Genomic DNA, 13,541 nt, shown 5'->3' with positions numbered 1-13,541 from the left:
TTTTTTAAACCTGTGTATGCATAACATTTTAGCTGTGCTTTTGAGACATAGCTATGGTTTCCCATACTAATGCTATTCCAAATTCTTTATGGGATTTGAGAAAGAGGAGCTAGCTATTTAAGTAACTATTTTTATGGTTATAACTACAGTCAAATCCTTCATCTGTCTGACCTGCAATGATAAAAATCAGCTATTACTTTAAAAGGCCCAAAAGTTATGGACCAAGTGCCAGAAAGTGAGCTGGGAGAAAGAACTCAAATAATATTGAGCATCTACTATGTGCCAGGCTAAATAGAAGACACTTTCTATATTAGCTCATTAAATTATATGATAGCCTATAATTTACTCAAGAAAATATAACTTTGTAAAGAGAGACAGAAAAAATTTTGAACTCCATTATAAATGTCTACAAATATTCTTAGAAGGCCCAAAGTTTATTTTTTTCAGTAGGTTATAAGATATAATGCTGAGTGAACACAAGCAGTAACCTATGTTCTGTATACCACCTAATGCCAGTTTTAAAAATATGTATTCACATACAAGTGTAGAAAAAAGGCATAGAAGGAAATTTAACAAATTATCTGTGGTTATCTTCCAGCAATGGGGATTTACATTATTTTCTTTTTTTGATATAGCTTTCTAAGTTTTCTATAGCACATGTACATTTTATACTTAGAAAGGAGTTATAAAAACATATGAACAAAGAAGTGAATTTAGTGTGTTCCTGAGTTTGAGACTAAGCTTTCTAGACCAGTAATTTAACAACCAGAATTTGTACTGGTCATGCCAGTTCTTTGTTTTTTTGTGTGTTTGTTTTTTCCCCAGCATTTATTTTATTTATTTTTATTATACGTTAAGTTCTAGGGTACATGTAGGAATTGAACAATGAGAACACTTGGGCACAGGAAGGGGAACATCACACACCGGGCCTGTTGTGGGGTGGGGGGAGGGGGGAGGGAAAGCATTAGGAGATATACCCAATGTAAATGATGAGTTCTTTGTTTTTGACTACGCTGGAATGCGAATACACATTTCTCTCATCCAACAGTCCATTGAAATGGTTGAGGGTTTTTTGTTTGTTTTGATAACAGTTAAATGCTGAGTTAAAACTTAATCTAGATGGTCTATAAGATTGACTTTGGAAGTCATTTAGCAAACGGTATAGAGTTAGGCCATCTTGGTATGAATTATGCAGAGAAGCAAAATAATTCTAAATAATTAAATACTGAGTAAGAATTATATTTCAAACATCACTAAAATATAAACTCAACACTTACCTTCATACTTAAATGAGAATTTATGGTGAAATTTCAAATTTTAAAGGCTAATCTGATGATTAGAGTAAATGTGTCTGATTTTTTTTTTTGTCAAGTATCTAATAGCAGTTACTCTATGTGTAGAAAAAATACATTGTTTCTGTATTTAAAGGCAAATATTAAAGGCTTATTAACAGGCCTTGTCAGGCTGTTTTCAGAGTCAAAGGACTCTGAAATGCTTAATGCTTAAGAAACAGCTGATGGGGGTGGGACAAGCGTAAAATCTTTGGGAGTTTTGGATACTGGTAATGCCATGTGGTGTTGGTAGGTTAATTCCAGTGTTTCTTTCAATGAAATAGGCACTATGGCATCAGTAATAAAAATTGTGAAGTAGATTATTGAAAATTGACCTGTTTCCTATTTAGTGACTTGGGAAAATGGTAAATTTTGTGGATGTTGAGAAACAATAAATGTTATACTCTTACTTGAAAAACAGCTTTTAAAAGGAAACATTATACAGTATTTATTTAAATATTTTACTTCTCCATAGTTGTGGAAGAGTACTCAAGTCTATTAAGTTTTGCTTTGGAGTAAAAGACTAAATTTTAAGCCCTTGATCAGTATATATATTCATTTCTACTAATGATAAATTAATTGAAGAAAGCATTCCATGTTTTATTGTATGGCAACGCTTTTATGTGCTATAAATTAGTTTCTCTCTTCTCTAAATAACTAATAATACATCTTAATTTTTAATTCCCTTTTCTTTGCTTATTTCTCCTGATTTTCCCTTCCGCCCTTGAGAGTCTAAATTTGTGCTGGTCAATCTGGTGGCCATGAGCCACATGTGATTATTTAAATTAAAAGTAGTTAAAATTAAATAAAATTCAAAATTTGATTTCTCATTTGCACTAGCCACATTTCAAATGCTTAGTAACCACCTGTGGCTAGTGACTGCTAAAATTGGCAGCACAGATTATGGTGTTTTTCCCTCATTGAAGAAAATTCTGCTGGAAGGCACTGTTCTAAATTGTCAGGACAACTTAAAAATTCTTTGGGCATATCTTCCTGTATCTCAGAGTATGCATATATATTTCGCTTAAACTTTCCTCTTCTATTATTTCATTTTACTTTTCTGTTTTTCAGTTTAAAAGGATGCTTAATCGGGAGCTCACCCATCTCTCTGAAATGAGTCGGTCTGGAAATCAAGTGTCAGAGTTTATATCAAACACATTCTTAGGTGAGAATAACAACATGCAATTACGATTTTTTTCTTCAGTTGTTTGCTTGTTTGTTTTTGTAGGAGGATTGGGGTGCCAACTCATTTTGGAAACCAAACAAGCGTTAGAAGTTCTATTTGTTTTCATTCGTCATATTAATAATTTGACACTATACGCCTCTGAGTTTTAGAGTTGCAGGTGACAAAGTACATTTTCTTAGTTTTATTTAGGACTTTAGGAATTCTTGAATTTAGATTATGTATTGCCATTTTTTCATAGTACCAAACTGTAAAATATGTTTTATAGAGAGATCTATTCATATATTCAACAAATTCTTATTAAATGCCAGCCATTGTTGGGCTATAGGTGTTTAATGATAAATTAGAAATGATTCCTGCCCTCGATGAATTTACCGTCTCGTGGACATCAAGCCTAGTAAACTGGTGGGCAGATAAAATACAAATGCTAAATAAAAGTTTGCTAATAATAGCTGAGTTTGGTGTCCTGGGACAACTCTTGTACCTCATCCACAGAAAGAAAATGCAGTAAATAAAGGTCAGTAATTTGAATGTATCCTGGACTTACTTTCAAAACAAAATTGCTGTTATATGTAGTTAACATTTATTAAACACTTATGGAACATGTTCTATGTATAAGGATGAGTTAGAGTTGCTCATCACTGCCTTGAAATCGTGGATGAAAGTAGGAAGATATCTTAGGTCTTTTACTATAGAATACAATTAGCTTATGTACATATTCACTTATCAGGTAATATTTATGATTCTCTATGCTCCGATAAAACCTGGGGATTTAACCCTTATCTCACTATCATACAGAAATAAAAAGTAGCAGAATTAATCTAAGTCATCCAAAACCTGCTGTTTCAGCTCCCACAGTGTTACCCATTTCAGTTAGCTGTTAGTTTTATATACTGCTGTTTTCATGACATTTGTGTATAAAGTTTCTACCATTTCAAAGTATGTATTGAAACTGTAGTCCTTAGTTGGCAAGAACAATTTTCAGTTCACTAAGTCAATTTCAAAAAGGAATGGAATTGAACAGTGGAAATAACCACCTGTTGTGTATTCTGAGTCTGCTGTCATGCTAAGTCCTGCAGCATTTTTTATTAGGACATTGTATCAAAGAAGTAACCATGGAATACATTTGATATTATTATTTTGTAATGGAACTTATTTGCTTAATTTTGTGTTTGAAGATATCAAATTAAGTCCAATACAAATGTAAATACTGAACTCTCTAAAAGGAAACTTTTTAGTTGCAAACATTTCCTGGAATATATAATGATCAATTATAATCCTTCCAATTATGCATATGATGATATAAAACAGAATTAATAATTAATATAGAATATCTTCTAAATTTCTCAAGATAAGCAACATGAAGTGGAAATTCCTTCTCCAACTCAGAAGGAAAAGGAGAAAAAGAAAAGACCAATGTCTCAGATCAGTGGAGTCAAGAAATTGATGCACAGCTCTAGTCTGACTAATTCAAGTATCCCAAGGTTTGGAGTTAAAACTGAACAAGAAGATGTCCTTGCCAAGGTATGATGAGTTCAAAGATCAGGATCATAAATATTAAATGATGCCCTTTCATGAATATTCACTTCTAGTCTTTTAAATGGATAGAAAAGTTTATTAATGGGGTTTTTTTTTTTTTGAAGATGGGAAGGCATTTTATAAAGCTCCCTTTAAAGTGCCTTAGACAGGTAGTTTGGTATGTTTTAGGGGCTTGGGGGGCGATTATTTGCATCTTCATTTCATTGTTTGGCCTTAAAGAGTTAGAAATCTGTCACGTCTTCTGGGTTTTAGGAAAACAGTTAACGTTTTGTGAATAGATTTTATCCATTAAAGAAGCGCTTTGTGATTGATACTTAAAGTACATAAATATGTTGTAATGTCAAAGTCACAAGGTTAAGCCATACTATTCAATTTTCAGTACATTTAAGTAAATGTGCCTAAAGTTTGCCTATGCTTACATGGTGTGTCTGTTAACATTTAAAATGAACCATTGTTTAAAAAATCTAACAATCTTTACACTGAAGTCTGTTTTGTTTTGTTTTGTTTGAGACATAGTCTCGCCCTGTCACCCAGGTTGGAGTGCAGAGTGCAGTGGCGCGATCTTGGCTCACTACAACCTCTGCCTCCTGGGTTCAAGCAATTCTCCTGCCTCAGCCTCTCAAGTAGCTGGGATTGCAGGCACACACCACGACACCTGACTAATTTTTTTTATTTTTAGTGGAGATGGGGTTTCACTATGTTGGGCAGGCTGGTTTCAAACTCCTGACCTCAAGTGATCTGCCCGCCTCAGCCTCCCAAATTTCTGGGATTACAGGCTTGAGCCTCCATGCCCGGCCACCTAAGGTCTGTAATTTTTAAATGATTGTGTTCATTGAGTCATATTTTACTCCACTTTCTAATATTTTAGTATCTTTTTTTTTTTTCACTCCAGGAACTAGAAGATGTGAACAAATGGGGTCTTCATGTTTTCAGAATAGCAGAGTTGTCTGGTAACCGGCCCTTGACTGTTATCATGCACACCATTTTTCAGGTAAGGTGGTTGAGTTCTATTACATTTATTTTATTTAGGAACTTAATGTCCAGTCTGTAGCTTGTGCATACATTTTGTCTTTTTTAATATTCCCCATCTTTTGCTTATTTTTATAATTTTATCCTTATTTGCTCCTTTGCCAAGGGACAAGATACAGAAAGGTGGAGTGTGGATAAACCACAAAAAACATCAATTTTGTTTTTTTTTTTTTTGCATTTAAGAAAAAGATGTGATATAGCCAAATTGAAGCAATTTATTAAAATAATAATTTAGACATCATCTTAGTCATCTGAACCTGACTGGCATAGAGAATGGAGTACTAACTTAAAAAAAATGAATAAAGCCCCTGCTGGCTAACCTTAGAATATAGTTTTTTCAGTCACTTTCTTGTGTTCTACTTCTTTCTTCATATCCATTTCTCTTATTGACCCTTTGCTCCAGGCTCAGGGTGGGATTTAAATGAGAAGTTAAGGCTGTTGTAGATACCTTGGGACTGGAATGGGAAACTTCAGCCCTAGAGAGGACGTTGATTTTTAGTTCGTGTGATGCAGGGGTTGAGTTAATAGTGCTTGACTGGAGCTGCCTCCATGATAATGGGACATAGAAACTTTTAGAGTTGGCAGCTCATTCCTGACACCATACAGCTAGGGCGTAGTATTCTTGGGTTCCAGCAGGACAACCCAACTCTGGTTTTGTCCCAGAGTCCCTGGATCTTCTCAGAGGTTCCCATTTTCCTCACTAGACATGTGAGAGTGCATTTGCCATTTCCAGGTTATCCACTGGCAACACTGGTGTGTGATTTTTTTTTTTTTTAAACATACTCTATGGAGAAATTTTTCACATAAAGACAAAAATGTTGATGATTTTTTTTTCCTACAGGAACGGGATTTATTAAAAACGTTTAAAATTCCAGTAGATACTTTAATTACATATCTTATGACTCTCGAAGACCATTACCATGCTGATGTGGCCTATCACAACAATATCCATGCTGCAGATGTTGTCCAGTCTACTCATGTGCTATTATCTACACCTGCTTTGGAGGTAAATCTGTTTCTGAAATTTCAAGAACACTAACTTGCCACTCATAAAGGTCTATTAAACTTTTATCTGAAGGGTTTTCAATGGAGAAGATAATTGGATTCATTGGAAGTATAATTTATTGACTTATGGGGGAAAATGCTATAGTTAATAGACAATCAAGTCTTTGATGGATTTTGCTTATGAAAGTTGGTCACAGATTTAGTGATTGATCTGTTTATGATATTGCTTCTTTGAAATGATCCACTGGACATTTCATAAAGCACATCTGGTTTATTCACTTTTTGTTAATTTGTTTTCTTGAAATCTAGTCTGACGGCCTTTATTTATAGGCCAAAGAATGTTTTATAAAACATAAGCTATATATTGATATTTTTTCATAGAATATATTAGAATACTTTAATTTTTCTAAATCCTAAGAAGTTATTTCATTAGTTGTTTACTAAAGTAATTTGATTTTCTTAAAATATATTTTTAAGAAATATATTTTATAACTCAGTTTGTTTTCATTATAAAATTATGTTAATAACTCATCATGTGGGTGAGTGATTCTCAACTGGAGATGGTTTCTCTTCCCCTTTCTTTCCCTCCTGCCACCACCAGGGACATTTGGCAATGTCTGGAGGCATTTTTGGTTGTCACAACTATCACATTTTTAGTTGTACATGATACTGGCATCTTGCTGGTAGAGGCCAGGAATTCCGCTAAAAATCCTACAATGCACAGGACAGCCTCCCACGCAAAGAGTTATTGGGCCCAAAATGTCAATAGTGCTGAAGTTGAGAAACCCTGGTTTCGATGAAAGAAAAGAATTGGCTTATGTCTTACTAATTTTATGTACATTTTCAGAATATTCTTAGACATCTTAAATATTTAGAAAATAAACTATTATTTTCTTTTAAAAGAATTTCAGAGTTTTAATATTTTAAAAAATACAGTGAATGGAAAACATTTGATCATGAGATATAATAAAATTAGATAAAATATTTTCTTCCAAGATTATACTTTAAAAGTTCATAAGTATCTAAGACTCTCCCTTGACACATTGTAACACATTTTGAAGCTTCATTTTGTTTTCCATTTAAATTCTAGAGATTTCTCATTTGTTTATACTTTTAATTCATATCATTGTAGAATAGTAATGTTATCTATATTGTCTGATTTTCCAGGCTGTGTTTACAGATTTGGAGATTCTTGCAGCAATTTTTGCCAGTGCAATACATGACGTAGATCATCCTGGTGTGTCCAATCAATTTCTGATCAATACAAGTAAGTAAACTTTATTTTTGCAGAACACATTTTTCCTTTGTACATTTTAGAATGACTAAGGATCTTTATAAACTCAGAGTCTTCCAGAGCCATAATGTTCTTTTGAGATGTGTATATATGTGTTTTAGTGATACTGCATGTTAATGTAATTTAACTGAAAATTATCATTATATCCCTTGAGGCGTGTGATATTTGAAAAATGTGTTCCAGTTCTCTTTAAAAGTAATATATTGCTGTGTTACTAGACAAGGGTAATTAAAAATGAAAGTGTGCAGAAAGATTTAGAAAGTTGTATTGGCCCTAAAGTGTTAAATAAAAAAAAAAGTTATGAGAATTAATGCTAAGTGTTCCTCACTTTATGTAGGTCATCACTTAATCCTCTTCAGAGGCCATAGCTTCCCTTCCTCCTCCATGCCCAACCCCTGTTCTTTCCTTTTTAAAATCTTCTAATAAGGGTAATAGGAACTTCTTTTTTTTCAACCATTTGGTTTTTTCTCACTGTTAACATCTCACCTTGTAAGAAGTCATCACTGAATTTGGAAATATAAGGAATGGTAGAGACTGTTTAATATGGAGCATCTCTGACATTGCCGCACAGAAAGCCTCTGTAGGAAATGTTTAGGTAATGCTTGAGCTATCCCTTCGTAAAGAGATTTAGGTTTATAGAAATTCTATTTGGTACTTGAAGTTAATTGGTAAGTGATTTAAGTGAACAATGACTTAATTCCCTCCCATATGGTAGAATATAAATTATGGTAGATTATAAAATCATAAATTCACTTTTATATATAAAAAATATGCAAAGTTGTTGAAAATGTTGTATGCTTAAGAATCCACCTTTCTTTCATTTTTGCTTGAGTCTGTGGATGATAGTCTTCTTGTGCCTATAGCAATCTAGCTATAGAATTATTTATGAATTCACCATTCATTTCCTGTACTTTGCTGTAGCCAGATTTAAAGAAGGAATGTAAAGGTAACCTTGTTTTGAGAGATTTAATTCAGAGCTTTAGGATTATTCACCTATTTTTATATCTTGTAATGGCCTCTGGACTATCCTATAGCAAAATATACTCTAGTGACTCATCCACGTAGAGGATCGGAAAAGTCAGGGATTTCCTGAGATGTGTGGTTAGTCAAGTATTTTTTTAGAAGTTTAGTTTAGGAACTTACTTATTTATCCAGATTAGACAGGATAACATTTCATATTCTACCTACCTATGAGCACCTATAATGAGGTACTTTTAGAACTCATCAAAGCATACATATAAATATTAATACACATTGGATGCAGCTCCCTGCATTCACATGGTATCAGTGGGGAGGGTTCATGATGTCCTTTCTAAGAAGTGCAGGGAGGTCATGCAATACAGTACATGCTGGCACTTTACATGAGCCTGGCCTGATTTGTTATTTTGGTGCTTATGAATGTCTTGAGATATTCTGAATTTTATCAATTTTTAGTAAATACATAAAATGTATTTTTACATAAAATTTTTGTGTTAAAGATATATATATATATATTTCTTAAACACCAAACATTCAGACTGGTATGTTTTCTTTGCATTCTATTATATACCACATTATATGTTCCCTTAGAATTAAGAGTAGATTTAGAGAACAAATTAAAACAACTGATAGAAAGGTCACTGTCTTCCAAGTACTCTGATATATTTTTTAAGGGTAATGAGGACGTGCTCTATTCTTCATTCTTTTGAGCCCTTAAAGCAGCAGTCCCCAATGTTCTTGGCACCAGGGACCAGGTTTTGTGGAAGACAATTTTTCCATAAACTGGGGGAGTAGGGAGAGAATGGTTTTGGGATGAAACTGTTCCATCTCAGATCATCAGGCATTAGTTAGATTCTCATAAGAAACGCACAACCTAGATCCCTTGCATGAGCAGTTCACAGTAGGGTTCACGCTCCTAGGAGAATCTAATGTCCCTGCTGATCTGACAGGAGGCGGAGCTCAGGCAATACTGATGCGGGCTTGCCTGCTGCTCACCTCCTCCTATGCAGCCCAGTTCCTGACAGGCCACGGACCGATACTGATCCACAGCCGATGGGTGGATCGGGGACCCCTGCTTTAAAGGGCACTTGGGCTTTGACTGGCACCTGGAGGACCCTGGTGGTCATCAGGGTCCCTGTGCAGTCTGCCATTTAAGCTAACAAGGCCTCAGTCTACAGATGAATCTGATACTCTAAAGTTTGAGAACCAATGAAATAGTGGAGGAAACTGAAGAAGATAATTTTATCTCCTTAGGATGTCTGTTTGTTTAAAGTCATTTTGCTGGTGACCTGCCTGGGATGGAAGGATAACTAATCCTGCTGCTGCAAATTCTTTGTGATTTAGTAATATTGCAATGATCTCCTTTCTGTGTGACCAAAGCGACACAGGGAAGTTCACAGTTGCCAGAGTAGCTTTGGATTGCTAAGGTTTTTTTGAGGGTGAGGTGTGATGAGGCTGTGTTATTCCTGAGGGAATGAATCAGCATTGTCACTTTGTACAGGAAAGTATCCCAGGGTTGTTCAGGGCCCCGGGGCATTATCAAAATTGCTGCCTTAGTTAGCTTGGTTTGGCTAGGGATCATGTAAGAGAATTATCTTCCCAGCATGCAGTTAAAGGAGTCCTTCTAATAACTTGTAAACTTGTGATATGTAGCTTCGTGAAATATTTTATCAAAATTTGTGCTTATTTTTAGTTTGCAGTAAACCTTTTTTAAAATTTGACTTTATATTTTATGGATGGCTTGAGCATCCATGTGTCAAGCCAGCACATTCTCAGCTCTTGCCTCAGAGCTGGAGCTGCCATCCTGTCCAAAGCCTGCAGCTGAAGCCATATTTCTTATAATAAAGAATTCTAAAGACCTCTGATTATCAAATTTATAAACCCATAGTTGGTTACTTGTCTTACTTTAAGGAAGCTACGGAAGCACTGAGAGCTTAAGGCACATGGGGGGCGCTGGGGATTCCCTTGGCTGGTTCCCAGGGCAGTTAATCCTCCTGCTTCTTACATGTGCTCTTCGTTTTTCTTAATTATTTCAGTTGTTTTAGCTTTAGGTGCCAAATGATTTTATACTAATTGTAATTTACACTCGTTGAAAGCATGCTGGAGGTTCTGCAAGCAGAGAGAACAATTCTACCTGGTAGAGTTGGTTAAGCTATAATAAATGATTTGAGTGTGGGGACTGTGAACAGGATTTAGAGAAATTGAAATTTCAGGCAGGAAGCTGTGTAAATATTTTTTAAGGATGATGTATATAAATAAATCCATAGAACGGGTGCAGTGGCTCACTCCTATAATCCCAGCACTTTGGGAGGCCAAGATGGGTGAATCACTGACGTCAGGAGTTCGGAGACCAGCCTGGCCAACAAGGTGAAACCCTGTCTTTACAAAAAAAAAAATACAAAAAAATTAGCCAGGTGTAGTGGTGCATGCCTGTATTCCCAGCCACTCAGGTGGCTGAGGCAGGAGAATTGCTTGAACCTGGGAGGTGGAGGTTGCAGTGAGCCGAGATCATACCATCGCACTCCAGCCTGGACAAGAGCAGAAACTCCATCTCAAAAAAATAAATAAATAAATAGATAAATCCATAAAATGTAAATAGCATCATGAACTTTTGAATATAAAATGCTGGAGGGTATATTTAACTTTTAGCTTTATTTTCTGGAGAAAATAGTGTCAAAAGTACACAATATAGCATTAAATTTTACTTGGCCAATGAATTATTTTTGTTAATAGCAAAGATGCCTAAGTTTGGGGCAGAAAGATTTATTCACATTAGTGATGCATTCAAAGCATGTGGTTTTTGGTTTCCAAGAGCAGAGGCATTTCATTATATTAAGACGTATCTAGCTGTCAGTATACACTTTATTTCTCTACTCTTATTTTGAAATTAAAATTTTCATAGCTACACTAGATTGTATGTAGAATTTTATTTTTCTGTATAAAACCACACCTTCAAAATAAGGATAAATTCATGTTTATCAAATGTGATTATATAGATATAGCTACAGAGATTATTTTATTCAACAAAAATGTACTGCAAGCCTACGAAATATTATAATAAATATTGTTTCAGGCACTCAGAACACATGGGTGGACAAGACAAATCCCTGGCTCATAAGAGCTGGCATTCTGCTAGAAAAGGTGGAGCATAATAAGTGAATTTGTGGCATGTGATGGTACTAAGTGCTATGGAGGAAAATAGTGCAGGGTGAGGGCATAGAGAGTGGAGTGATGAATGAGGCGGTTTCCTTGACAACTAAATATTAAGTTAAAACCACCACTTCCCTCTGTCATTTCATGGAGAAATGTTTGTTTCTGAAGTCCTTTTGAAGATTTATGTTTATTTCAGTTGTAACTTAGAGACATGGTGTAGTGTGCTGTCATTTTATAACTCAAGGCTAAGCCTAGTAAAGCTGTAAGAATAGTGAGTGTAAGTCTTACTTACAGGATACATATCTATAGTGTCTGCCGCAGTCTTAACTGTTTCAGCTCCAGGTCTTAATGTTGGCTCTGATCTGCCATGTGGACTCCATCATAAGACACAAAAAGGCACAATACCTACTGGACTTAGCTGGATTTGGGAGGCAATGTATTCCTTCTTTGTGTGTGTTACTCTGGCCCATTTACTAAGTGATCTGAAAAGCTGCTAGTCTAGATGGGGCACAGAACAAGAGAGTGTCAGAAAAACTGCTAGTTTTGAGTGGGGCTCTACAACAGGTCCAGCCTGCTGTGCAAGCTGCTCTGCACATGGGCCGCATGATCCAGCAGATTTAATGGTGCTTGAAATGTCAGTGGCAGATAGGAATGTTGTTTGGAGCCTTTGACAGAGCCCTCTGTGTGAATCACAGCACAAACTCTGGAGCAAGACCCTGCCATCATCCAAAGAAAGATAACTATTCTCCTTTTGAAAGAAAGATATGGGCCTGCTGCTGGGCCTTAGGAGATACTGACTGACTTTGGGCCACCAAGTTTCCATGTGGTTTGAGCTGTCTGCCCATCATTAATAGGGTGTTATCTAACGTGCCAAGCCATATGTTGGGCATGTACGACATTTCATCGTCAAATAAAAGTAGCGTAATACATGATCTGTCAGGTCCGAGCAGACACTAAAGGCACAAGATACATAAAGAAGTGGCCCTAATGCCACTCCTAATTACACTGCCTTCTTTCTCCCAGCCTACACATGTGGTCACATGGAAAGTTCCCTGCAAGTAGTTGACAAGAGGGCCTGGTTTACGGATGGTTCTGCGTGATATGCAGGTAGCACCGGAAGTATACAGCTGCGGCACTACTGCCCCTCTCTGGGACATCCCTGAAGGATGATGGTGAAGGGGAGTCTTTCCAGTGGGAGGAACTTTAGGCAGGGTGACTGGTTGTTCACTTTGCTTGGAAAAGGGAATGGCCATATGTGCAATTATATACCAGTTCATGGGCCGTAGCCAATGATTTGTCTGGATAGTCAGGGACTTAGAAGGAATATGATTGGAAAACTGGTGAGAAAGAAATTTGGGGAAGAGATATGTGAATGATCTCTCTGAATGGACAAAAAAGGAATGCTTACCAAAGTGTGACCTTGGCAGAGGAGGATTTTAATAACCAAGTGAATAGGATGACCCATTCTGTAGATACTAGTCAACTTCGTTCCCTAGCCACCCCTGTCATCACCCAACATGCTAAGAACAAAGTGGCCATGGTGGCAGGGATGGAGGTGGCAGGATGTGCTTAGAAACATGGACTTCCACTCACCCAAGGCTGACCTGGCTATGACTATTGCCAAGTGCGCAATCCACCAGCAGCATAAACCAACACTGAACCCCCATATAACACCATTAAACCAACACTGAACCCCCATATAACACCATTTTGGGGGGATCAGCCAGCTACCTGATGGCTGGTTGATTACAGTGGACCACTTCCATGGTGGAAAGGGTAGCATCATTTTGTCCTTAGTGGAAAAGGCACTTTCTCCGGAAACAGATGTGCCTTCCCTGCACAGTTTTTCTGCCAAAACTATGGTATTCCGTACAGCATCGCCTCTAACCAGGAACTCACCTTACTGGCAAAGAAGAGCTGCATTGGGCTTATGCCCATGGAAGTCCCTAGTCTTACCATATTCCCTAACAAACATCCTGAATCAGCTGGCTTGATAAATTGGTAGAATGGCCTTTTGAAGACTCAGTTA

General features: G+C 36.4%; 1 protein-coding gene across 7 annotated transcripts in view; it reads left to right on the top strand.

Annotated features, from left to right (window-relative positions):
• Positions 1-13,541, top strand: part of PDE4D (phosphodiesterase 4D) — a 1,542,529-nt gene that overhangs the window by 1,515,655 nt on the left and 13,333 nt on the right. For all 7 annotated transcript variants that reach the window (XM_054555584.2, XM_063724112.1, XM_063724113.1 and 4 more), the window contains 5 exons: positions 2,403-2,496; positions 3,866-4,038; positions 4,946-5,044; positions 5,924-6,088; positions 7,255-7,354. In XM_054555584.2, coding sequence (XP_054411559.1) covers positions 2,403-2,496; positions 3,866-4,038; positions 4,946-5,044; positions 5,924-6,088; positions 7,255-7,354 — 631 coding nt within the window. The remainder of the gene's footprint in view (positions 1-2,402; positions 2,497-3,865; positions 4,039-4,945; positions 5,045-5,923; positions 6,089-7,254; positions 7,355-13,541) is intronic.

Source organism: Pongo abelii, chromosome 4, assembly GCF_028885655.2.
Source record: "Pongo abelii isolate AG06213 chromosome 4, NHGRI_mPonAbe1-v2.0_pri, whole genome shotgun sequence".
NCBI lineage: Eukaryota > Metazoa > Chordata > Mammalia > Primates > Hominidae > Pongo > Pongo abelii.
The sequence above is the reverse complement of the archived record's forward strand: the minus strand, read 5'-3'. Positions and strand labels throughout refer to the sequence as shown.